This window comes from Catharus ustulatus, chromosome 3 (assembly GCF_009819885.2).
Source record: "Catharus ustulatus isolate bCatUst1 chromosome 3, bCatUst1.pri.v2, whole genome shotgun sequence".
Classification (NCBI taxonomy): domain Eukaryota; kingdom Metazoa; phylum Chordata; class Aves; order Passeriformes; family Turdidae; genus Catharus; species Catharus ustulatus.
The window spans coordinates 12,941,235-12,968,162 of NC_046223.1; the positions used below are offsets into that span (position 1 = coordinate 12,941,235).

Consider the following 26,928-nt stretch of genomic DNA (forward strand, 5'->3'; position numbering starts at 1 on the left):
AGTAGCCAAATGAACAACAACTCTACAAACAGGAGAACCTTTTGAATTGCACACAAATAATGGCATGGGTTTTAGTTTTCACACATTAAACTTTTCACCCTTGAGTTTAGAATGATTTAAAGACGTAGTATGGTACTCCTCAGAGTGGTGGTAAATTCAGACCTACTTCACAGCTCTGTGGACTATCCAAGCAGTAACTGATTACAACCCACTAAAAGGGGTACACGCCAAGTGAAGACCTGTCACCACAGTGGGCAGTAGACTTGCCTTCAAAGACAGACCACTGACAGAGAGAAAGGCTTTCTAGTCTCCAAAAGAGAAAAACAACCCACCAAAAAACCCCAAAACATTAACACCACCACCCCAAAAAATCCATAGCTGTAAACAATCTGGGGAGCAGATCTGCAGCTCTCAATTCTCAACGGTGTTTTTGGACTATGTTATGTTGTACCACGCTTTGTCACTACTTTTGATTTTTGATGGATGCATTCAGGCAATTGTGACGAATACAGGACTGGTCAATCCTTAAATTAACATCTTCAGCTGCCTCTGTGAACAGGTGAGTTTTGAATAAAGTTGAATTGTGCAAGAAAGAAGCACATACACTACTTATTCCACTGGTTCTGTTATAGGAAAGACCACAATGCCAATGACTGCTCTGCCTGTGGTGAGATTCTTCATCTGAAATACAAAACTTGCTAAGTTTCTCCCTGGACAAGGCACAGTTTTTGCTCCTGATACCACACTTCATTATGGGATAACTGATAAGTCATACAGTGGGCAACAAGAGAGCCTTCTTAATGCTAAGTCACAATGGACACATGAGAGTGAGCACTATTTTTTAAGCTAAGAAACACCTCTTAAGGGGCCTCAGAGCTCTCACTCATCACAGAGCACAGAGAGAACTACAGGACACTAAAGAGCTTATGGTGAGAAGATCCAAGTTTCTCAGTGTTGACTCCATCTGGAATTAGATCCCTTTCTCTTAACTGACCTGAAAGCCAACCACATTAAGGGATTTCTTGTGTTTGACTTCTAAAATTTTTTTTTAAACAGAAAAATCCGTAAAATTTTTCTCCCACTTCCACCGTGTACATTTGTTTCTAAAAGTATTGACTATCATTCCATCCTTAGCCTTTCATCTCTTTCCCCCCTCATTTAGAAAATGTAAGCACTGAATCCATAACACAAAAAATTATCTATTTCACTTTGGCTTCTTTCCACACTTTTTATTTTGGCTTTTAAAAAAGACTTGGTGCAAGTCAACGCGTCTTTCTTGCTTGAGGGGGTAAAAGCTAATTTAACTTGCAAAATCTGAAAATTAGTCCCTGAAATTAGTTGCCTCTTTAAAGCTTCTTTTCCTCTGAAAGCATTTTTAGACTAGTTTACCCATTAAAAAGAACCAAAAATATGTAATTAAAGAATCAATGGTATTTGTGTTAAAAGGATTAGATTCTTTTCTTAAAAAAAAAAAAAAGACCATCAGTTAGAGAACTGCAAACATTTGAAAAGTATTCACTAACATGCAGGAAAGTACGAAGACGGGATGAAGTAACATAATATCTCTCTCTTTTTTCTTATTTATTAAACACTTTAGTCCTGTGCTGTTTATCATCTTACATAAGCAGACTACTTTTTCCCAGCTGTTTGAGCAGAAATTCAGAAACTCTTTGACAAAATTGCAAATGAAATCAAGTTTCAGAGTATTCTAAAATGGAAAAATAAAATCTGCAAAAAAACCACACATCAAACCATTGAACAAAAACAACCACAGGATCATTCTCTCCTACACAGGTATAAAGTAACTTTTATGAATACTTTCTTGGCAGATGAAACACAACTCCACAAAGAAACATACAGCAAATGCAGGACAGAATTCAGGACTGGAGAAGCAGACCACATTTACTGTTACAAAATTGTGGAAGAACAGCAGTAAGCAAAATTTGAAGTATTTAAACCTCCTTCTCTTGAGGCTTCCCTTCCCAAAAATATAATGATCTTTGCTAAGTGCCTGTATGAGTGACAAAGCAGCACAACTAAAAGGAAAAGCAATCCTTGAGACTATTCCCAGATCACAAAAAATCTGGGGCTCAATAAATCACAATCATTTAGTTTCACTGACAAACAAAAACTAATTCCATGATTAAAAAATATTCCTACCTCAGGATCATCATCATCAAAATCATGGTAAGTGGAATGATCAGGATTATTCATTTTATCCAAAAGTTCAACGGCAAGACTTCGATTTAATGGCTGGGTAACAAAGGGATGCTGAAAGACAGAGGGAAACACAGAGATTTAAATTCCAGATACTCACATTAAGCATATTTTAATTTTATAACTTTAAAAAAAAAACAAAACCTCATACATAAATTTATACCTGCAGCAACTTTTCAGCTGTAGGTCTTTTTTTAGGATTTTTTGTAAGTGCCATTTTCACAAAATGATGGAAACTATTGGACCTGTAAAACAAAGAGTTAAACATTAAAATAAATTTCCCAATACAGTACATTAATTATCTACTGAAACAAAAAAGTACTTACCATTTCATTTTGTCCTTTAATTTAGGAGGCTGGAAATTGCTTTTTGTCATTAGAAAAAGTGCTCTGAAAAAAAAAGAACAGCATTTCTGTGGTTAGGTTGCAATACATGTGAGATACATTATTAAACACTTTATCTAACAGGCAAGAAGAAGCCCCACCAATGAAAGAGACTCAACAAGGACTTTACACACTTATGCACCAAAAAGAGTTGTTACAATTTCTGTTCTGTTCACTCACAACACCCACAGCCCAGTGGCCCGGCAGTAACACCCAAAACCCACAAGCACACCCAGTCAACTCTTCAAATGGATTACTTAATTAGCAGCATTTACCCACCAAGCTCTAACCCCTCACTAACCTCATTGGATGTAGGTCAAACATTGGAGGCTGAAGTTCAGCAAGCTCTATTGCAGTTATTCCAACCGCCCACAGATCACAGAGTTGGTTATAGCCACCTTTCCTTTCTACTGCAGCAACTTCTGGTGCCATCCTGAATGGTAAAAGGCATTTTTAGGTACACTTCTCACCACAAATCAAACATTCTTTGTACACACAGTATTCTCTTCCTTAAAGCTCTTAATCTATAAGGTCAGAGTATATATAGATATACACACACGTAAGTGTGTGTGTATAAAATTATGCAGTGTACACCTGAAGTTTCCCCTTAGTCATCTTCTAGTAATTAACAGGCAGTTTCTAAATGGTTGTTTAGGAGTAAGTGGATGAAATCAATCTCTCAGACTAAATACTACTCAACAACCAAAGAGCCTGAAGTATAATTACTCAACTACAATAAAATCACATAGTATTTACACATTGCCCAGAAAGTGATCCACTGACTTTGAAGAAAAGAATTCCAACAAGAGAAAAAGTAACAAAACGTCAGCTTTCTTGTATCCTGAAAGCATGAGACTCATTGTCACCTCTGTATAGAGCACTCCTGGTTTGTCAAGTCTGTCTCACTCATGTCAGGCGACCTCTTTAAGTAAACAAAGTGGTTTCACATTCTCAGGTGGCAAAAATGAACAAACATAACTGGCACACAAACAGGAATATCTAAAGGAAATTATTAACTTGAAATTGTCATGTGTTTTGAATGGCCAAAGTGAATTATGAATTTGATTGTCCTACGTAGCCCTAAGAGGTGGCCAACATGTATTTCTTAGCTTTGAGCTTTATCAGTCCAGTCCACCTGAAAAGTAGCACAAAATAATTCAATAAATGTAACACAGATTAAGTCACTTGGAGAGTGTTCCAGTAGATCAGCAAGTAGCATCTCAACTGATGCATTATTCAAATACAGAAATCCTGTGGTCACAGTACCAAGCCTGCCAGAGCTCAAAAAGTGTTTGGACAATGCTCTCAGGCACACGGTGTGATACTTGGAGACGCCCTGTGCGCGGCTAAGAGCTGGACTCAATGACCCTTGTGGGTCATTTCCACTCCTTATCTGTAGATCTGAAAACATCAGCAGGTTTGGTGGTAGAACTTACTTCATGTTTTCATAACTAAACTATTTGGGAACTATTTCTTCTATAGTTCATTAAAAATCCCATTCACTTTAAATCAAAAACGAGGGAGTTGCCACAAGAGTGGGGGAACATGGATTAAACATTTAAATGGAAGGGTTACTAGCACTGCAGTCCACTTGCTCTGAGACACATGTAGATCTAATGACCACCAAAACTTCCACATGGCCTGTTTCAAATAAATTTTCTTCTCTGCAATCTCTAAAATTTTCCTTCCTTGGTTCTGCTCTCAAATCCCTCAAAAGCTCTGCAAAGGACAACAAATGATTTTCATCAGCATTTAACGTATGTAATACTCTCAGAGTTATTATTTAAGGTCGTTTGAGAAGCCTGGTACGATTTGAAAATTACAGGCAAGGACTGAGGTCACCCAGACATCTTGGGAAAGAGACACAAACCAATCACACAATCATGACTGGTGGGTGTGTTATTCTGAAAGGGAAGTGAAGCCTTAGTGTGAAGAAGAATGCTAAAAATACTGTGCTTGGATATTTCAAGTCAATACATGAACAGAGAGGTTTTTTCATTATATATATTTTTATCTTGCACCTACTATGCTGTCAGACTACAGAATTTTAGTGAAACATCCTACAAAAGTGCTGTTTTACAGTGGAGAATGTGTCTCATGTACTTCAAGGTGAAAGGGGACAACCACTTCCAGCAGGAAAAGGATAAAATGAAAGGCAGAACTTCAGATAAGAAAAATTACACACACTAGTTTAAAGCGGAAGAATAGAGATGCAGTACAGACAGAACAGTATCACAGAATTCAATCAGTTTAGGTAAATAAAGGAAAAAATCACTTAGAGAAACACTTAACAAGTGGCAAAAGTCTGTGGATCTGTGAAGGCAAAGGAAACTAATCAACTGAAAAGTTGTAGAAAAGCTGTATCTAGGCTGGAGGGGAAATAACATTAAACACCAACATGGAAAATCAGGGAATAAAAAATATTTACGATCAAAGTTAAAAACAAGTAAAATTGTTGCTAGTTTTTAGGTTTTACTAAATTAAGATAAATGAGTCAGCAGTGATGGCACTACACAGCCTTTCAAGTTTTCAGAGCATTAAAGCCTTTTCTCTGACACTCAGCTAATTCAGGATTTGGAATAAGTAACACAGATATGATCACCAGAAAGTCTGACACAGCCTTAAGTGGTTAGTCTACCCAGGAAGTGACAGAGCATGCCTATATCACAATTTTTCAACAGTATTATATGTGTTACCATTATATTAATGGTCAAGTAAAACACAGTTACCAATATGGGGTGCCAATGAATGATTTCCTTTTGGCAATTGTAGCTGTTATCTGTGCAGATACTCCAAAATCAGCTATTTTTAAAAAAAGGCAAAAAAAAAAAAAAAAGACAGTTAACAAGTGATTTGATGTGTTCATTAACAATTAATTACAAGTTTGGTTTCCTCAATATTAAGAGGTTCTTAAACATACTGGAAATATTTAACAAAAAATAAATAACAAAAGCAAATAATAGAAACTTGGTCTGTCTCAGATACCATTGGTCAGCTCCCCTCAGTCACTTGCCAAACATGCACACAAACTTCCCTCATCCATACAAGGAAGAGCAGGCTGGCACAGAAGACCTAGCAGGTACATGAGCGGTCTTAATAAGACAGAACACCTCATTTTGTGTTACAAAAGAGATTCACATAAGCTTTCAAAGCACACTTCACATTTAAGGCCTCTGGATGGTAGATTTTATTAAAAATGTATAAAACTCTGTGATTTGACTTTTATTTTTCTCTTACAAAATCAGGTCTTTTACCTCACTGCTCCAAAATTACTCCAACTAATCTGCAGATACTAATTGGATGGTTTAGTTAGATGTTACCAGCAAGATAAAAAGAATTCTGATATTCACTAATTCCTTACATGAACCATCACCTCATTACACAAAACAGAGCATGCTGCTTCTTAGAGCAGATAAAAATAATGATTTTTAAGCACTAAGATGTATTAACTCACCTAATTTTACATGTCCGTTATCCGTTAAAAGAATGTTTGCTCCCTTTAAAAAAAGAAAAGTTCACTTGAATTAAAATATGCTGTTTCTTCCAATATCACACTAAAAAAAGAAATAGGTGGGATCTTACAGCAAATTAGAGACCAAAGACAGAGCAAGGACTGTGTTCAATAAATCTGCAACCTTATCAAGGAAATATCTGTGAAATTAGCAAGCTGCCACTCTTATTAAAAAATCTTCATGGATTTACAGTGTTTTTCATGAATTCTTAGTTTAGCCTATGGTCCTACAGAGTTTGCATTGCACACAAAACCTCTCAGTAAACAGTATTTGGCTGTACTGATAAATTCTTACTTTTTTCTATTTACAATGACTCAGAGGAAACAGGAACTCAAAAGGTCAAAGTGGAAACAATTTCATTTTCTTTTCATAAGTAGGAGCTCATTTTATCTTGTTTAAGAGCCATGCTTGTAATTATAGCCTTAAGGACCTGCCTCAATAATCAAGCATTTAGCAAAGCTACTTCCGTCCTTATGCAACAGAAATCCTGCTTGTGCTGGATTTGGAGAGGTCATTTTTATGTGGCTGTGTGTTCCGCTCACTTCAGCTCAATAACCAAAATTAATCCAAAGCAGAGGTTTGCATTACAAAATTACAGGATAAAATGACTGAGAACAAACCTGATTTAAGACTGAAACTTGGTACAGGTTAAGCTGAGTGAAGGCTAGAGCTGGCTAAACACAGCTTCAAACATCTGCACTGCACTGCCCATCAGGTAGAGGGAAAGGCAGAGATGAACTTCCAAAAATGTGTGTTTACACACAGAGCAGGAAAAGTCAGGCCTGCAATAAAACGCAGCAAACTTAGCCCATGCTGCACAAGCACAGTTAATGAGCTTGGCAAACAGTGTAACAGCCCTGCTTACATGCTCTTGACCTTGTTCACCTCTCAAGCTAACAGGACAGGTACTCTAAACATGGAACTTAGCTACTGAGGGAAGCAAACACAATTCAGCAGTCAGGCAATCTGCTGATGAAGACAGTAATTTTCCATGCTCATGAGAACAGCTTTATTTTTTAAAAAAAAAACTTCTCAATGTAAGCAGCGTAAACATTTGTTATTAGCACCGTTCTGCTTAGAAAAAGTATCTGTGCACTGTATCCTTAAAAGCATTCTAGAAAGTATAGTGGAAAACATTTAATTTTTGGTGCCTGAAGTAATCTTTCATTTAGAAATTAATTTTATGATTGCTCAAAACCCAAATTACTTTCGTGATTGTTCAAAACATTCTTCTGCAGCCATTGAGAACAACCTGGAATCAGGCTGCATGAAGGCAACTACAGTTGAAGCCGCTGGAGAAAAAAGAAACCAAAACCAGCCAAACCAACAGCATGTAAAACAAAAGAATATGATGATTTACTGTTGGATTTCCAGGAGGAAGCTTGCCAGGTTTGGAAGAGCTTTGGAAAGACTAGGTAGTAAAACTTCAGGACAAAAAGTCAACAGGAAGCACCAGAAGGAAACTATAACAGAGTGTAAGAGTCTGAACAAGCCACTTTTGAGAAAGCTTTGCTGAGATGGAGATTTAAGTAAGTCAGTACTAATAGCCTGATTTGCTGCACCCTCTCTATTTTCAGCATGCGAGGGAGGGGACAGAAGCAGTCTCCAGGAACCGCACAGAACAGCAGCCTCTGCCCTGCAATCTGCTCACCACGATGCAAGAAGCCAAAGCCAAGAGCTCTGCTCACTAGCTGGTTCAAAAAGAAGGGTATATGGATCTCCATGGAAAAGCTGTGGGAAGAGTAAACCTTCCTTTTGCACAGAGCACACGCCCTGACAGCCGTCTGAACACATACTGCTTTGGACACCAGCTGATGGCTAAATTTCACAGGACTCATCCACATAAACAGTATGTGTGGCTTCAAAGAAAAAAAAAACCAACTATTTTCTTGCATGGATTTTAAAGAAATATTTTTTTCCCTTGGGCAGAAACTTTTATTTCATTCTAATAGATTTAAACTCCCTACATATTCAGAAATGTACTGAAAACTGATATGTAACAGTAAAGACCACTGGAGGTGATGTAACCTATTTTAAAAGCACCAAAAACCTCTTCAGTTTTTACTTACCTTTATATCTCTGTGCATTTTTCCTTTACTGTGAAGGTAATATAGTCCCTGCATAAAATATTTAAAGAGTAATTTAGTCCAACATTTTTCATTTTTGACATACATTTCTTATTTAATTACCATGTATATTTAGGATCCAATTTAATCTTCCAAATGATTCACTGACTGAAGAACATTTTTATATTTCAGTGTAATTCACTGCAAATTTGCAGATTCAATAAATGTAGCACCATATCTAATATCTTTATAAAAAGTAGAATACCTAAAGATCTTTATATAGAGATATTTAGACATTAATCTAACACCTGAAACACAGGATAGATGGAAGTAAAACCAGATGCCACACCTACTGGAAGAAGAGTATTCCCTAAACAAGTTTTCCTCTGGACATGGTAACTGTCACTCTTTACAGACCAAAGTAATTACTGATAAGTTGTCTAAGGAGTCTTCTATTCAGCAGTCAGATCACAGGACCGCTGGTAAAGCTATCTCCTGCATCATTAAATATTTCAATCAGGCCTAGAAATGTGCTAGCAGGCAGTGCTTTGGATCTAACACCAGAGTTCAACTCTATTTCATGGATTTCTGCAAAAGTATTCGGCCATCCAGGTCTCAATGACAGAAGACCAAAACATAGTAAGTCTCAACACAAGAATTCTACAGAACCAAATCCCTGCATGACAAATCAGTGACCATGTCATTTTTTACACTCTAGGCTTATCTCTAAAATTCTCTTCCAGGGGTAAAATCACACACAAATATCTTCCTTGCTCTGTGACCATGAACCTCCACAAGGCTGTATGCTCATGGGAAATATCCATGTCAAGACTTTTTTCTGCCAGTTAATGCAAGACATCAGAGAGTTGCTTGCAAAATTTAAAGTGTAATTAAAGCATCTACCAGACCACTGCAACAACTGGCATCAGGTAGAAGAGTCCCATGTACACTCTTTAGATCTCTGGATGCTACTGGCATACAAAGGCCATTAATTCCCACACTTTTACCATTGCCCTGGAAGAATGTGAAGTCACCATTTTCAAAACCGAATGCCTGGAGACAATTACTTTAAAGGTCCTATTTTTTTAAAAAAAATCCATATTTTCATAATCAAATCTCATGGATTTCAGCAAAACGGACAGCAGATATTTTTTGAAAATGGAGGATTCAATGGGCTTCTAAATATGGAAACTTAACATTAAGTTCAGCATCCAGGTGAGACTCTGGATGCATGGACACTAGTGGTAAAATTAATACTGGACAAATTACTTCTAGAGATGGACAATAGCCTATATTCTCAGACTTCTTAGTTGGGAAAATGGTGTTCCATTATAAGCTGCAACAAGATACCTGAAACTACATGCATTATATTTCATCAGAGTTTTTATAAACATGTATTTACAGACAATTTAAAATACAGAAAGATGGGTCAACGAATAACATTTAGAAAATACAAAGTAGCAAGGTTTTTTCTCACACATAATTTATATATATCAACCAAGATACCTTCCCACACAAGTAAATGGTTTCATAAATTCCATTCTAGATTACTCACTCCTCCATATCTAAGAAGATTATGGATTTGATTGATGGACTATCTGGTGGGTAAGGAATTGCTAAATGACTGTATCCACAGAGCAGTGGTAAACAAGTTCAGTGTCCAGAGTGAAAAGTGGTGTCCCTCAGGGTCCCACACCAGACTGTTTAATATCTACACTGTTGATACAGACAGTGGGATCAAGGGCATCCTCAGCAAATGTGCAGAGGTCCCATAAGAAATATGGGGACAAACTTTTTAGCAGGGCCTGTTGTGAGAGGACAAGGTGTAATGGTTTTCATGTAAAGGAGGGTAGATCCAGATTAGATGCAAGGAAGAATTCTTTTATAATGATGGTGATGAACTACTGGAAGAGGTTGCAAAGAGAAGTGGCGGATGTTCCATCTCTGAAAACATTCAAGGTCAGGCTGGACAGGGCTCTGAGCAACCTCATCTAGTTGAAGATGTCCCTGCTGATTGCAGGGGGGTCTTTAAAGGTCCCTTCTAACACAAACCATTCTACAACTGTAAGAACAAAAGGGTTTAAAGACTCAAAACCCTTAACACTCCCAGATGTAATGTAAGCCTGATCTCTAAAAAAAAGCACTACATCCTGTAAGTCAGAAGGCAGCAGTTTCTGGCATAGCATAGGGAGATGGTGAGTGAACACCAAGGGACATGGCTTAGATCAGAGCTATCTTGAAAGAGTGAAAGGTAGCAAGTCTCAAGTGATAACATTCAACAGGTTTGTGTTCACTATAAGTCAAGAACTGCTCTCTCACAGAGAGACATCCATCAAAAAAGCACTTTCTGACAAAGTTTTACTGCTGTACCGAACCTGTAATTTAGGAAAGAAAAATGAAAGCTAACATACCCACAAGGGGAGGCTAATGACCTTACCTTCAACATCTCAAGCACCCAGGCAATTTTTTTCTTATTGGCACAGATCAATTATTAGATATGCAAAACCGAGTGTTTTAATTTACCTTCAAAGGTGCAGTAATTAATTTATACTATAAATATGGACAAAGAAAACTGCTAATTAAATGCTGCTTCCCCCCTTTTAAAAACTAATATAAAATTAACAGCATAAATATGACAAGAGATTTCTTCAAATGATCCAGGGTAATGTGAGGTTAAGCAGTTATACAAATTTCTAGGTTGTAATGCGGGACATCTCAGAAGTCTGAGAAAAATGCTGTGTCATCCAATTACCAGACTTCCATGGCATCACATGCTATTTGTAGCTTTTATTCTAGCTTTTAGTACTTTTACATTAAAAGACAACTGAGGAGACACTACCTGTAGTGTTTCTCTGCTAACATAGGCAATCTGCTGCTCTGATAGTGGTCCAGTCACTGAAATGGAAAGGAAAAAGAAAAAAAAAAAAATCTCAAAATCAGGTAAGATACTGCCCATTCCAAATTCATACCTCAATTACTTCCATTCACACTGATAGGATCTTACACTATGAGTCTCTAAGTAAATGTGCTTAACCTTTACCCCAGACTGAGCATCCCAAAGACCACAGCATGTTTTAAAGTCAAAAATGTCCAGCAGTGTTGGAATGGAAACTACTAATTCCTCTGTATTTAAATCTCACAGTAATTAAGAGGAAAAACAAGCACAAGTAATGATTTAAGCCTAACTCTCTCCCCTGAACAAATCCATTGTGTTCTTCTATAGAAGGCTGGACTTTCAACTCAGTGACTCAGAACTGCAGCCAACTCAGTTCAGTTCCCTTTGAGCCCTGGGCAGTTCTTTGTACCATTTGTGACCTGTTCTCTCCTACCCTTCACACTGTCAGAGAAACTGTTCCCTCCAGCTTCTCAGCCTTTCTCTGAAATCAGATGTCAACACTGCTGCTCCTGTGCCTGCCACACCAAGCAGCTTCTCACTCTCCCTGTAAGCAGGTTCAGCAGTTTCCCAAGGGAAGGAAGAGTCTCTCTCCTTCAGGGTCCAATTCCACTCAAGTCTCTTAGAGGAAAACATATTCTGAACAAACACGCAAACCAAACAGTGAGCAGCAAGCAAGGAACGGTCTGTGACTCATCCCAGTTACTGGATTTTGATCCTGAAATTAAAGGGGTTTAAGACCAGGAAATACATTCCTGACTGTAAGCTTTTCAGGTTTTACACAGAAAACAAAGATGGAGTTGGATGGAGTTTCTCAAAGGACACTGAACGTGTAGACAGTTAAGAATTAATCTAGATTAAAGAATCTAACTGCTTAGCTTCTACAATATTAGTATCATGCAGTATATCTTCAAAGTAAATCTACATCTAACTTCTCTTTCCTGAAAGAAAAGCTCCAAACCCCCACAAAACTATATATATTGGCACCACAATAGCTGAATCTAGGCATCTATTTTTGTTTTGAGAAATTTCATTCCGATTAACTTAAATGACTTGAGATTACAGAGGCCTCTATTTGGAATGGGATTCTTTAGAACATGAAGACCAGAAAAGAACCTTCCAATCTAACTACCAGCAGAGAAGCCAAAAATCAGCTGCAATGGGAAACCACTCCTGTACACATCTGCTCAGGCATTTATGTGCATGAGCTCACTTCCTACTCTACAGGTGCTCCACAAAACAAAGCCTATTAAACACGACACTTTTCTCAAAATTAGCAAAGAGGTAAAGGATCACCAAGGTCACACTCCAACTTGTGGAACTATGGCAGGAACATGGTGTGAACTTGTGAATCAGTGCTTCTTTTAATTGCATCCAAGGTAAACATAAAAAGCTGCTTACACACAAGAGACTCTCACACTTAAAATCTTCACAATTTAGAATATAGATGGACTTCCTCAATAAAAAACATCACCCGAGAACCCCAAAGCCATTCTTCACTTTGAGCACATTCCTGTCCTAAAAAAGGCTTAATTTCAGGGCAATAAAACTGATTTTTTTGTCTCTTGAAAAATAGCAGGCAAGCAGTTGACTGACCCTTTCTTCATCCAACAGACTCACAGACAGCCTTTGTTTCTTTGACTGCTCACTGAAGCCAAGCCTAAAGCAAATACAGAGACTACCTTTGCTTTTCACATGTCACACATCCACCTTAAACCCTAAGAAAATTTTAAAAGACCCTCGTGGAACTACTGGTATACAAACATTCAGTTTACAAAGGACAAGAGAATCCATGCTAATCAATCCACATACCTAGGTTTCTGTAGGAAGTGGTACAGATTATACTAAAGCAAAGTTCAAAAGCTCAGAAACAAAATGGCTATGAAGCAAAGCAGCACATCGAGACATCAATTTTTTCTCTTTACAATTTTACAGCCCTTCAAAAGCAGTGATGGGCATATGAGCCCCTGAAGGATGGAAACTGCTGTTTACAAAACTCAAACCAATTAAGTAAAAACATAAACTAAAACTGACCTTCAATAAATTATTATGGATACTAAATTTAGGATTCCTCCTCTCTAATTCCAAAACAGTGCAATCATTTCAATTTTTGAAAATAAGTTGTACTTAGATTTTAAGGAATAAAGTCTTCACGTACCATGATAAATATCCTGTAGAGAGCCACCTCCACAGAACTCCATGCAAATCCATAGCTTGTCTCGTCTAAAGAGTGAACAAAATCATTCATTAGCTGTCAGATTTGCAGAGGACTTATAAAAGATAAGGCAGAGGACTCCAACACTATAAAGCACAACACAACATGTTCTGTATTATGGAAAGTACAAGTCAAATAATGAGTATGATTTAGTCTTTATGTGACACTTCCAAGTCTAAATAGCAACTAATGAAATAGTCAAAAATATTCTACTTTAATGAAGCAATAAAAACAGTATTAGTGAAACATTCACATTGATTTTTGTTGAAAAACATTTTTCTGAGAGTAGAGACAAAACAGATGTGGGTTCTTATTTCTTCCTCATTTTCACTTCTCCACTTTTTTCAGAGCATAGGAGTTAACACACACAGAAGAAACAAATACAAAACAAAAAGTCCCAGGGGCCTCTCAACCAAATGTCTTTCACAGAAAATTAAGTGAAACTGTTGTGCTTTAGTCAAAGCTAGCCAGAGCAGAGTCCATGCTGTGGGTAAGTGCCTGCTGTGGGTAAGTGCCTGCTCAGATAAAGTCCCTTCCTTCAAAAATACCTATGGATATTTTTGGTGGCAGGGTCAGAAAGCAAGTTATTGAGTTCTTCTTCTCTTACTAAGGGAATCAATTCAGTATGGTTCACTGTACCTCCACAAAAGGTGCTTTCTAAGAATAGACAGTGGGCTGAAGGATTCAAAGGTATCTTCTATTGCTGCCATTAACTCCATTTTCACTCAGTAATTTTCATTGATAAGATGTGTGCTCACAAAAAGGACTGTGGAAAGCAAAAAATCTGGGACGTGCCTAGTCATTCCTGGCCATGAAAACACTCAGGTGGAAAAAAACATCCTATACAACCAGCTTAGAGCAGACAGTAACACAGGAGAACCAAAGCAAACATTGATGGTTGTTCCTCAGCTTCTTGACTACCTGCTCTTGTGTGTCTTACATTCATAAGGTTCTGTCAGAACAGCTGAGACACATTTGTGGCAGGGTTTTTGCAAGGCACTGGTGGAAGTGCTGAGCTGCAAACGGCAAGTACTCTCACCAGCAGGTCACAAGAATAGCTGCTGCTCCAAGAACTGTCTTTCTTGGATGTCCTCCCCTTTTATGTCCAGAGTGCACATGGCCCTCAAAGCTATATTCCCAGCTGCTTCCTCTAGGGGTGGGAAAGGTATTGTCTAAGCATTACAGGAGTTTTAAGGAGCAGAATTCCCTGCTGTTAACTCCATACATTTCAAGTGTCAATTAAAGCCTTGCTTGCAATTACATTAAATATTTCCACTGAAACAGCTAAATCAAAGCCAGACACAGAAGCAGTGTGACAACCAGTGCAAGAAAACTGAGTAAGAAAGAAGCACTGCAGAGACATCTCCAAGACCCTTCTTTGATCCCCACAATGATGCAGTACTCAGATAATACTTTCAGGGACACTGCACTCATGGGCCCATGTGCCTGCATCCTATTTGATGCCAAAAGTGGCAGCAGTGTGGAAGTGGGAAGAAGCCAGAACCCTCCCAGCAGCCTTGGGACAGCAGCAGAGCACCCACAAAGTAAGAGACATGAAGCATTAAAGTGTTGTGAATTCTCACTTTTGCTTACTGGGCATTCACCTCCCAGTGTGCAAAAGCCCTACAGAAAACAAACAAAAAAAAGGAACATAAGAGGATCAGAAGAGGTGACTGCATTTATTTTCAATCTAGTCCTTTATCACCGAGCCAAAGAACTTTTGGACAGGTGAAGATCCCTGTAACATCCAAGAGGAACAGAGTAGAGCCTCTTTCTGCAGAGCAGGAGTAAAACAAACAGGACCAACAGTACCATTGAGTGTTTGCAACTTAACACCCAGGCTAATAGGAAGGCAGAAATATCACTGCGTGAAAAATGCCTATACAAACAGAAGAAATCCTTGGGGAACAATATGCTGGTGACTAGCAAGTATAGGACAATGGTATTTTTCTCATTCTTCTTCCAAGCATTGAAATATGCTTGGAAAACAAAAGGTCAGACAAAAAGCCTCGAAGCCTTGAAGACAGTGACTTGATTGCCCAGACAAGAAAGAAGCACTCCGCCAAAGAAAGAAGAGGGAACCAAGACAGTGACAAAATACATAGCATATTTGCCAAAATTTATTTCTGGGTCTCCAAAAGTATACTTTGATAGTCTGAGACAAGAGGGAAACATTTCTTTTAAAGAAAAAGCACCTCCAGCCTGAATACAGGAGAAGAGGCACTGTTTCAACACAAAAATGCTAAATAAAGTTGAGTGCAACAACAATAGTTGTGCACTATCTGTTTTCAAACTAAAATTTAAAAAATTATCAGAGGTAGCTTTTTATTAATTATACTAAGCAATCTGTTCCCACTATGACTGGTTAAAAGAAGTAGCTGGTAAGACAACTGAAAACATTTGTCAATGTTTCTACAATGCAAATAACCTCACCTCCAGAAACAAACACAAAACCCTCACATTCTGGTCAGAAGTTCACATGTTGGAAAAAACAGGCATTCTACTGAAACAGACTTAAAAGATACTATATACACAGACTCTTCATACTTGTCATACTTCTGCTTAATTTTCCACTTGCATATTAAATTCAAAGCTTTCAAGCATCAACTCATTTCCAAGAAAACACAACTATGTGGTCACTGAACAATTTTGCTGGAAGAAATATTAGAGACACTCACAGAGAGACACTGTAGTAAATAGAAGAGATTTGAAGGTGAATTAAAAAATACACAAGTGGATAATACTTGGTAAATTATATTTTGCCTATGTCACTTTATAGATTTGTCCTTTACAAGGGGAGAGGGACACATTTTTAAGTGAACAAAAGAAACAAACTGTACCTGAGATAGCTGCCAAAATAAGCAACAATGTTCGGATGTTTACAGTCTTTCATCATAATGATTTCCTGCTGCACAACAGCAAAATCTTCCCCTGAAATGCAGTAGAACGAGTATTTTCTTTGGCCTGGGTTATAGTCACAACTTTCAGCACATGTTTATAAAATAAACATTCTTAGTAATTAAGACTAATTATCTGCAAGTTTCACAGACATAAATCAGCTGTAAATCAGTATTTATTAGCAAGGGCTCAGCAATAACTAACGATATTATTAAGTTTCATTCTGGGACAGATGGACCACACATCTGCTGATAGCTCTTACAATACTGGCCATAGTTTTTTCCCAAGTCCTTATTTTCCCTGAGACCCCACTGTGTCCATCTGCATAAGCCCTGCCAACAGCCTGGGTTCTTAAAAACACAACAAAACTTTGCTATTTTTGGCCACACGCCCATACTCGTTAGCTCATCTTCCTAAGCAAAAAAACCCCCATAACCAGTCCTAGTAGGCTGCTGCTGCAGCATTTCAGCAGATTCCATAAGAATGTAAATTTACAGACTGTAACTTATATCCAGAAAACATTGACACAGAGGTGGCATTTACCCGGATATCACTGTTTGGTACCATGGCTGTTCCAGTCTCTATTAAAGGTTCTTACCAGATGTATACACTGAGAAAATCATGTGTGAAACTGAAAACATAGCTGAGATGTTTTTCTTTTGGGAATGTTTTAAGTTTTTCCCAGTACATTAATGTACTGATGACCTATCAATTGAGTTATTTATAACCAGAGATATAATATTCCCATGCATTTTATTTAAGTGACAGCAAATTTAAAATCGTAAGTTGCAAGCTAACATCTATCTCTAGTGTGCTGCTGATGGCTTCCTGTCTCCTGGCTAGACTTTTAAACACACCAACACTAAAGAACAGAGGAACTTATTTTCACACATGGACCTCCATGAAAGGACACAATTTCTCCAGTATGTGACCAGCATTTTTACTGCATTCAAAATAAAAGTAGCATAAAGCTTTAAAGAAAGTACCTGAACACTGTTAACCCTAAGTCTGCACACTGTACCCCCAATCTGCAAAACTTCCAAAACAGGGCAGCTGAAGCCTGCTCTGAGCACCATTCAGGTGTCCAAAGGCTGCCAAAAAATATTTCAGTTCAAGATGCCAACTGTTCGCCCACTACCACAGCACAGGAGTTCCCCAAGCCGCAGGGCATCCCCAGGCTCTGCCCACAGCACAGTTCTCATGCTCAGCTTAGCTGGACTGATATCCCATATCATAAACAGCCAAGGACTCCAGCAATGGGAACTGACATAAAAACAAAAAAGTACAACTAGACAGGAGCATCTGAGATCACAATTTCAGTGTGTGGAAAAGAAGTGTGATTATCACACACTTTTTGAACTTCCTAGTAACATACTGTCCTGTCTCAAACTTTTAAATGTGCATGCACTATGAAACCACAACATTTCTAACCACTTCCAGAATTGTAAGGGGGAAAAAAATGGAAAAAACTAATACCTTCTTTCCCTTCTTGCCCATATAGACCTTAAGGATCAAACCAGGCAGTTAAAATATTACACACACCCCAACATTAAATCTGTAAATGGAACACCAACAGTTAGAAGTTTAAAAGTCTGGATGTTTTACTTCCCAGATTACTCCTATTCCACAGGCCTACTCTTACTAATTAGAACAGACTTTGCAGGCTGAGAACTGATCTGTAGGGCACATGTGCTTTGTGAAATCACCACAGAAGAACAGTGCAAGCATAAATCTAGTAGACGAAGTCCTAATCAGAAAAGATTTTCCAAAAGAGTCTCAACTCCCAGAAACTAATGTTCAGCTATAATTTCACCCTTCTTTTTAGTTCTTCCTCTACTCTTTTACCAGGCAAGTTCCTTTTGCCTTGCTGTCTTCTTTTGTTCTAGGAATTTTTATAACATGGGTTCAACACAGTACTTAGGACAAAAAACTCCACAACTCTCAGTGAAATTTTAATCAGTTTTCACTTAACTGCACTCCAATTCCAATTTTTCCTCTTACATCTTGTTTGCTGTGATTTTTTTTTTTTAGAATAGCATATTTTTTCCCCACACCAGAAGTAAAAAATTATCCCTCCTTTCAATAAGTGGACTTGATTGATTTTGTATAATTGTTATCTTAAGCACAAAAATACTTCATTTCTGTGGCCTACCTCAGTTAAGAAACCACTTACCTGGTTCTAGTTTTATTACTTTAATTGCTGCAAGCTCACCCGTGTTGACATTTCGAGCCTATAAAGAAACAACAAAGGAGTATTTAGAGAGCAGAATGCAGCACCCACCTCTGCATTCTTGAGTTGATGTTCTCTGACAGCAGTAGTCAAAGAGCAACTGAGGTACACAAGGGTTTAACACAGTGGAACCACTTGTGGGGGAACACTAAACAGCTGGTTTGTACTCAGACCTGAAGCTTTAAGACAGGAAACTACAAAGCCACACAACGCTTCAATTATGCAAGTCCTCAACCACACGTGCTTCCGTATTAAAACCCAGAAGCAAACCAACCACTGAGAGACTGAAAAGCAAGTGTAACACACGTGGGTCTCTCAGCAGACAAGGGATCCAGGGGACACCGAGGGCTGTGCTCTGCAGTGTGTGGGACCATTTCCAAAACTCCAGATGAGCAGTGTAATGCTTCTTCCCCATTTTGCTACGTGCAAGGCTCCTTGAACCTTATTCTCCAACAACAGTAGCCTCCCCTTGCTGCAAAGGGCTCAAAACAGCAAGGCAGCAACCAAAGGGTTAGGGAGCATTCCCCTCAAAACATTCCCTTCAGACACACAGCAGCCAACTGCAGCAGCAATGACTCAGGAGCTTCACCGCATTTTTACACATGGAATATTCTGAATTGAAAGGGATCCACAAGGTTTATCAAGTCCAGTTCCTTAGTGAATGGCCCATAGACGGGTAAGACCCACAACCCTGATGCCATCAGCACCATACTCTGACCAACAGAGCTCTGTCCTGACAAGGCCTCTGTTCTACTGAACAACCAAGGAAGCCAAATTTTTTTAAAGCCATTAAAAAACAACATAAATTACTACAAAAATTATTTCTCTTCTCCAGCTGTGCCATTTGACTTCTAATTGAATTAGAAGCCATTTGCCCAGGGCTTTCAGAGCATTTCTGTGCCCCTGCATCCAACCATGGAGAGAAGGCAGCAAAGCTGCTTCCCAGCACTCAAGCAGCAGCAGCAGCTCCTGAAGGATGCCCGGTTACAGCCTCTTCTCTCCCCAAGGGGAGCTTGGTATCTGTAGGAGTACAGAATGCAGTGCCCACACTAGGCCTACACAGGGCTCAGAGCTGGCTTTTGCAAAGGCCAGAATTACAGAACATACACATGCAGCCAGGGACCCACCTTGTAAGTTGCTAAAAGTCTCATTTAAGTCACTTTAGAAAGTCAGGAATTCAGGCCTTTCATGGACATAACAAGTATGTGCATGGTTTGTTACAAGGCAGCTTGGAACCTTGTTGTGGAACCAAAAGTGAAGGAGAAAATACCCCTAAGACTATAAAAAGTAAACCAGAATAAAGTCTGGAAATAAATGCAGAGGGTATTCCTGTATTTAGAGATTTACTCAGTTCATGCTTTGGAAAGCTGATCTCAAACCTTTCACTATTCTTTGGTGTGGCAACATTGCTGCAATGCTGGAAGCACTGACATTTGCAAATAATTTGCAGGCAGAGAGATTCCGAGACCAGTGGGAATCCTATGAAAGTCAAGGAGTAGTCCAAACCTGATTGACTGTGGAAAAAACAGTTAACAAATAAATTTTCTCCAGCTGTCTTCCCTGTAAGTCATTATTTATCCACCCCACCAATGGCAGCAATGTCTCCATCCATCACAGGAGGAAAAAATGCATGGACATTCAAGAACAGCAAAAAAGTGAGTTCCTTTCATCTGTACCAGAGAATAAAGGCAACATATGAGAAAGTGCCACCACTGAAGCACGAGCTAGGATTTTTACTCCTTATTTCTTTTCCCAACATATTCTCTTCATAGCAAGAAACAAATGTTAGTGAATCAAACATCAGCATTTTTTAGCCACCATGACAAACAAGAAAAGCTACTGAAGCTTTAACAAAAACCTGTGATCATCAGGGAGTCTTGTTAACACTTACAGACTTGTCTAAGGGCTACTTGTACTAATAAAATGATCAATGAGATACAACTGTAGTGGATGCAAGTAAGAAGATCCTGAAGTTATGCACCATGCACAAACCAGGATGGAAACATTACACAGGCTTCAGAAACCCTGTTCATGACTTTTTTTTTTTTTTTAATTTATTTTTAACAATAATGTGTCCAGCTGTCAGGAGTTTGAGTAACTGACTATGGCTCCATAGATCAACTATGCTCTGCAGAGTGCTGGGGCAAGGAAAGAAATACAGAAGGTTTTCCTGGGCTTATGAAAGCCACAAAAGAAAGAAGAAAATCTGATTTCATGCTGGCCACCAACACCTTCAGCAACAGCAGAGCTACCCTGTGCTTAAGGGCATTGATTAAAATAACAGGACTGCAAGTTGAGAATCTGTGTAAGTTATAGTTTTGCATCTTGTTCCACTGGGTTATCAGCATTAAAAGTGTTATCAACAGTAGGAATATGAATTGTCTTTGTTTACTGGAGTATATAAAAAGATTATTCTGATTGTAGTGACACAAGGGCTCCTTCTAAAGGCTAGGGATAAGAATGAGGTACCCCTGACAGGTTTTACTAGATCTCAAACACCTTTCAAATCATCAGCTGTGAAGCAATTCTGCCTCCAAGCTCACTCGAATGAGAGACTGAGAATGACTCAAGCACCGTATGGTTTTCAACACCTGTTGGAGCAGGCTCTGACCCTGAATTTGGGGGTGCTTAAGTACCACACAGCACCTCAGAATGTGAAGGACACTTAGACTTTTATTTAGGAAAATCCCACAAAAATTGCCAGTTGCTTATGGGATTTGAGACTGAAGAATCAAAAAGCAGTAGGTGGGTGAAGAATGATTTCAAATAAGTACTTTTGAGCTGACAAAATGCAACTAAAATTTTTAAGAGGCTCAGGTAAGAAAATCCTGAGTCATTTTCTGTTACCACTTACACTCTTACCTGCTCTAACTCCCAGCCTTGATGATGCTGAGGTTAACAGCACCCACCCCAGCTTCCATGAGCAGGATCCTTCAATCCCTTCCTTCAAATGCAGATTTCACTGTGTCAACAGAAATAAAGGTATTCCAGAGGCAAAGATTAGCCTACAAAGCCTGCAGCTACATGCAGACACTTTACCAAATGTAGACAGCATTTATAGAATGTCTGCTCTTGAACACTACAGAAGGATGCTAATTCTATCAGCAGCTGAAAGAAGGATACTCTTCCACAGATCTAGACTGCCATCTGAGCAGGACTTTCAAAAATTCCACCAACTGCTAGGTCAAGCTGAAGGAACACTACCTAATTAAACAGGAAATAATTATTAGTGTACTCTGTAACAACAGCAGGATATCAGATAAAAATTTTATACAAAAAACCGCCACCAACTAGAAATAAAAGCTAAAAACTGTTAGGCTTTGTTTATCCTTCAAATGGAAACTGTTAATATAAAGTGTATAATGCTGCAACAAAGCCAAAAAAGTAAAAGTCTGAGACAGGGGCTTGTGGTTTTGACCACTTCCTGTGTAAACTATTGAACAAACTGATTTCTACACAGGTTACTACTCCATGGGAAAACTGGTCCCAGTGCACAAAGATGCTTCCTGAGCCTGATTAGCTCCACTCTACAGGAAAATGCACCCAAGCAAGTCCCCAGCCCTCAGAGCCCTTCTCTTCAGCCTCTCTCAAATCCTCACGACTCCCCCAGCTAAAAATAATTAGCTTCCACATTCTGGTAGAAAGTGTAATACCACAACCCAACAGAGCGACAATTTTAGAAAGCAATGCTTTGATAAAGTTGTTGTTAACCAAAAACCACTGTGCAAGACACAGAGGAAACCACAGTCCCAGAAACTAAAATCCTATGGAATTTACTTAGTGCAGTAAAAATGGGATAGCAAAACATCCATCCCCCTTCTCTGCCTACCTGACAGGCTTCAAAAACCAATTAAAGCTGAACAGAAAGATGTCAAAACACAGACATTCATTCCTAACAAAGTCAAGAGGCTTCAAAAGCTGTAGTCAATCAGGAAGAACGGAAGACTAAAATATCAAAAAGCACAGTTTCAACATTTCAGAAGCAGCAAACAGAAGAACTGATGCTCTAGTGGATCACCCCAGGAAACAGGGAGCAAGTTCACACTGATGTAGAGAAGATGACACCAAAAAATGGAAGTTCATCAAAATTCAGGTTCATCAGACCTGGACACATTCTCTTCCACAGCAACACACAGAAGCTCTATCAGCAAGCAGACACCCCAAAATATGGATGGCAATAGAAAGCAGTCATAGCCACTAGGTGCTGTCCAGAGATACCCACAGAACCTCGGGTTTTCAAACATGAGACAGTTAAACTGGTGGATACACAACTTTCCTCACCAAAACCAACCTCTCTGCCAAAGGGCTGGTGAACAAAATCCCAAAAACCAGGCTTTCCATTTTGATAGATGAGCCCTCAAATGAAGTGCACCCCACTGAGTTGTGCAGTCTTCATTTGTTATCTGGCTGAAGCCATAAATGCCAAAAAGAACTAAGGCAAACAGATAACCTCTGCAGGAACAATAACCTCATTAATTATCACAACTATCTGAATTTCAGCAAAATAAAGGCCTTTTTTGCAATAAGGTACTCAAAATCTTTGGAAGGATCCACCTGCACTAGACAAATGACGTGTGAGATGACAAATGAAGTTCAACCTTTATTACATCAAAGCAATGATTTTTTCTTTTTTAAAGACAGGCTGTGATATAAATTAATCAAATTAACAAAATGGACTTACAATCACTTCAGAGAATACTTTCAAACTCTGTGCAATTACTACCAAAACCAAAGGTACAGGAATGGGGACAAACAGGAAACCTAACAATACAGTCTCACAGCATTATCTCAACAATAATGTCAGAAAACCCTGTGAAAGCATTTGTGACCCAAACCTTAAAAGAATGGCACAACTTAGAGAGTTTCTGGGACTGGGATTGTTAGAATGGCAATTTCATAGCAAGACACAGAAAAGTCTTCCTAAATGTGAGAAGGATAAATGCAGAACAAACAAAATTAAGCAACTACCTCCTCTGACTTTAGGAATATTTCCTGAAACTGAGCAGGACAGAGCAGTATCTCTATTTCACAACCAATAAACCCTAATTCTTGTCCTTTGCTTTGCTGACCACCATATACAATTAAATTCTTTGCAACAGTGAAATAGAGAAAGACAAAAAACAGAAATGACCCACACAAGGAATACATGAAGAACTAAGCAATTCAGGTAACACTTCATCTCTTACAACAAATTTGCACTGGTGCTAGCTAGAATATACACATCGTTGTTGACTGTGAATATTTGATAGAGAGCTAGTGGCATGAAAAAGTTACCCATTACCTTTCTCGTGATGAGCCCATTATAATTTGCTCCAAGGCCTTTGGAAAGCTGAACTTTGGTGGGAGTGCAGACAATTGTAAAATACTGGCTTGAGCAAAAAAATTCGTACTGGCAGTGCACTTACATGTCCCTTTCCAGATACCAGCCTAGAGAGCAGGACTCACAGCAGCAAGATTGTATCCATCTGACCACATCCTCCTTCCCTTCCAATCTCTGTAGTTCAGTCTCCACCACCAGCGCTGATGTCAAATACAATAAACTCCATAACAGCAACTCTGCCTCTCTTTCCTTTAATATATATATTTAAAAAAAAAACAACACAAAAAACCAAACAAACATTTAAACCATGCCCTGTTCTAGCTCAGTTCAACTAGAACAGCATAAGAGAAGTAGGTGTCACTCTGCTCTGCATTCAGTTCCTCAATAATTTGCCAGGAAATCAGGTTGCAGAAAGTCAGGATTTAGCAAGACTCAACATAACAAGACTGTCAGTTCATTAAGGCAATAACCTCTGCTGGCTAACAGCAGAAACACTTTCCTACGTGGTTCTCTCTGCTAAGGGGGCAAAACCACCAATTACAGCTTGAAGCTGCCCAAGGACGTGCAGTGCTTGGAACCACTCTGCTGAAATCCCACCACTCATGAGCCCTGTTGGCACACAGCTGATTTCAACTCCACTCTACTATTTCATCCACTTCGAAATCCACCTGCAGGCGACAGGTGAAGGCAAAAGAAAGAGGCTTTATGAAACCATTCACAAACATAAGATAAGCAATAGTAAGCTCGCATACTTCAGACAATGTTATTACATCTTTGTCACATTAAAAGTAACAGGCTTTCATTGTTTTTGGGTTGATTTTATGCTCTACTTTGAAGACACCTTGGGCCAGACCTTGTCTCAGAATGAAACAGGCAACAACCCACACAAGGAAAAGCACCTCTCGTTTCTCCTACAGAGTCTGCAATCTAATCAAAAAACACCCCTCATCTAGAAATAATCATAGTACCAGCCTAGTATATCCTGGTCCTGCTGTATCACCATCTCAGCTGGTACAGGCACATTGTATGAATCAACAAATGCCTCCAACGAGAGAAAGTCACAAGCAGTGCCAAACACTGGCCACTCACAGAGCACCAAACTGAAGGTTTCTGCTATCTAAACATGATAAACATCAAGGAAACCATCACAAACCCTTAACAGGTTTCCACATGCATGGTACTATTGCATACATAAATATTCCAAACTCTGTGGTTGAAGGTAATGTCCTTAAAATGAAACCATAAAGACAGGTGACTTGCTTAATTCATATCCATCAGTCACACACAGAACACTAAAAAAAAAAAAAATCCAACTGATAAGGTATCAGAGTAAACATGCCAATTAAAAACTGCAGCAGAGACACACACGACATAAAACAGTTTGCAGAAAAAACAAACCCAGAGCATAAGGCAAGTAGACTTGGACAAGTAAAACATCAGCACAGTATACAAATACTCAAAGAAAGCTGGCAAGGTGGGGCAAACAACACAAAAACTCCTTTCAATTAAACAATTAATAAAGCAGGGGGTTAGCACACTAACAGTGTAGCAACAAGAGGATTTAGGTCCTGAAAGTTCAATGACATTTAAGAGAGATGAGATTAAACCAAAACCAGCCCAACCCAAACAAGACTTCATTCTAGGCACATTCACCTGAAGTGAAAGGCAGCATTAGCACCAGGTCTGTGAGCCTCAAACTGTGGAACGGCTCTGCATGTTTCCCTACAGTCCTGCCTACCAATACAAGTTTCCTCACACACACACCCTGTGATGACAAAAGCAGGCCAGAAGATGCTTGGAAAGTACACAGCTCAAATAATGCTTCCAGCAAGCTGCACACGACAAACTTCAGCTCTTCCCTCTGCTCCAAGGCCAAACAAGAGCAGGTACAAACCAGTGTCATCTTATCCCAGGGAGAGGCTGCCACTTCCCAACAGGCAGCCGAATACACAAATAACAACATACACTAGCAGAGCAGAGAAAAATAACAAAGCGCATTATAAAACCCTTTAAAAAAAAAAACAAAAAACAAAAAAAAAAAAACCCAAATTATGTTTAGCTGCTTTTGCTTTAATTCTCCGACGTTTGCTGAAGTTCGGTCGGAATCCTGAAAGACTCTCATCCTGACGACACCAGTTTGCTCTCCACACGGTCACACCGACACAAACACTTCACAGCGGCATTCCCACACAAGACGGGGACGGGAACACGACCGGGTCTAAAACGGTGACATCTGGGTTGGAACCGAGTTAGTAAGCTGCCCACACCCCTACAGCCCCCGGCTCGCCCTGGCAGACACCCGACCCCCAAGCTCCACCCGTAACACAGCCACCCGAGCCAGCATCCAGCAGCAGCGACCGGAGCCGACCGCCGGAAGCCGGGACGGAGCCGGTCCCGCACCGCTCGGCCCCGGCGGTCGCCTCCTCGCACGGCTCTGCCGCGCTGGGGACGCGGCCGGGCCGGCGGCAGGGCCGGGGCTCACCGGGGCCGGGGCCCACCAAGGGCGGCACGGCCAGGGCTCACCGGGGCTCACCGCGTGCCGGCGCACACCCCGCCGGAGGGGGGCGGCCTCGCTGCCCTGGGGAGGGCCGGGGCACGCCGCCAAGCGACAGAAGCCCTCCCAGATTTTGGAAGACCGGGATGCTTGACAGCAGAGAGGGGGACACAGGCAATAGCCTCTCCGGGTCGCGGCGCAGCGCCCACCTTGTAAACGTCGCCGTAGGTGCCGCTACCGATGCGCTGGATGAGCTCGAAGTCCTCCTGGGGGTTGCGCCGCGACAGGTCGCACACCCGCCCGCCTCCGCCGCCGCTCATGGTGCCAGGGGAGGCCCCGCTCGGCCGCGCCCCCCCGGGCGGAGACGGGGAGCGAACGCGGCAGCCCCGAGCGCTCACGGCCACCGCGCAGCCCGGCCCGCCAACATGGCGCCCGCCGCCGCACCGCGCAGGCGCGGAGCAGCGCCCACCCCGCTCCCCGGGCCACTGCGTCCTGCGCGTGCGCGAGCCCGGCCCGGGCTATGGCGGAGCCGGTCTGCTCACGGCCCGGCGGCTCCGGGGACCGCCCGCGCCCCGCCCCAGCAACACAGCGCTGAGGCAGCGCCGGAGCGTGCAGCCGGCTCCCCCCGCAGCCGCGATCAGGACCCCGCGGGTGCAGCTGAGGACTCGCCAATTCACCAGCACCCGGCGCCGCTGCAGCA

The 26,928-nt window shown here is 40.3% G+C and overlaps 1 protein-coding gene across 4 annotated transcripts in view; it reads right to left on the bottom strand.

Annotated features, from left to right (window-relative positions):
• MAP4K3 (mitogen-activated protein kinase kinase kinase kinase 3) overlaps positions 1-26,627 on the bottom strand; it is a 67,699-nt gene extending 41,072 nt beyond the window's left edge. For 2 of the 4 annotated variants that reach the window (XM_033054232.2, XM_033054234.2), the window contains exons 1-12: positions 26,438-26,603; positions 18,358-18,415; positions 16,127-16,217; positions 13,230-13,294; positions 11,018-11,073; positions 8,182-8,229; positions 6,055-6,097; positions 5,330-5,402; positions 2,902-3,033; positions 2,544-2,606; positions 2,381-2,462; positions 2,161-2,271 (exon numbers count right to left, since the gene is read on the bottom strand). In XM_033054232.2, the coding sequence (XP_032910123.1) occupies positions 2,161-2,271; positions 2,381-2,462; positions 2,544-2,606; positions 2,902-3,033; positions 5,330-5,402; positions 6,055-6,097; positions 8,182-8,229; positions 11,018-11,073; positions 13,230-13,294; positions 16,127-16,217; positions 18,358-18,415; positions 26,438-26,548 (933 nt within the window). In that variant the 5' untranslated portion in view covers positions 26,549-26,603. Of the gene's footprint in view, positions 1-2,160; positions 2,272-2,380; positions 2,463-2,543; positions 2,607-2,901; positions 3,034-5,329; positions 5,403-6,054; positions 6,098-8,181; positions 8,230-11,017; positions 11,074-13,229; positions 13,295-16,126; positions 16,218-18,357; positions 18,416-26,437 lie in introns of all 4 variants that reach the window. The other 2 variants (XM_033054233.2, XM_033054231.2) reach the window with 2 other exon arrangements.
• Positions 26,628-26,928: the final 301 nt, after the last annotated feature.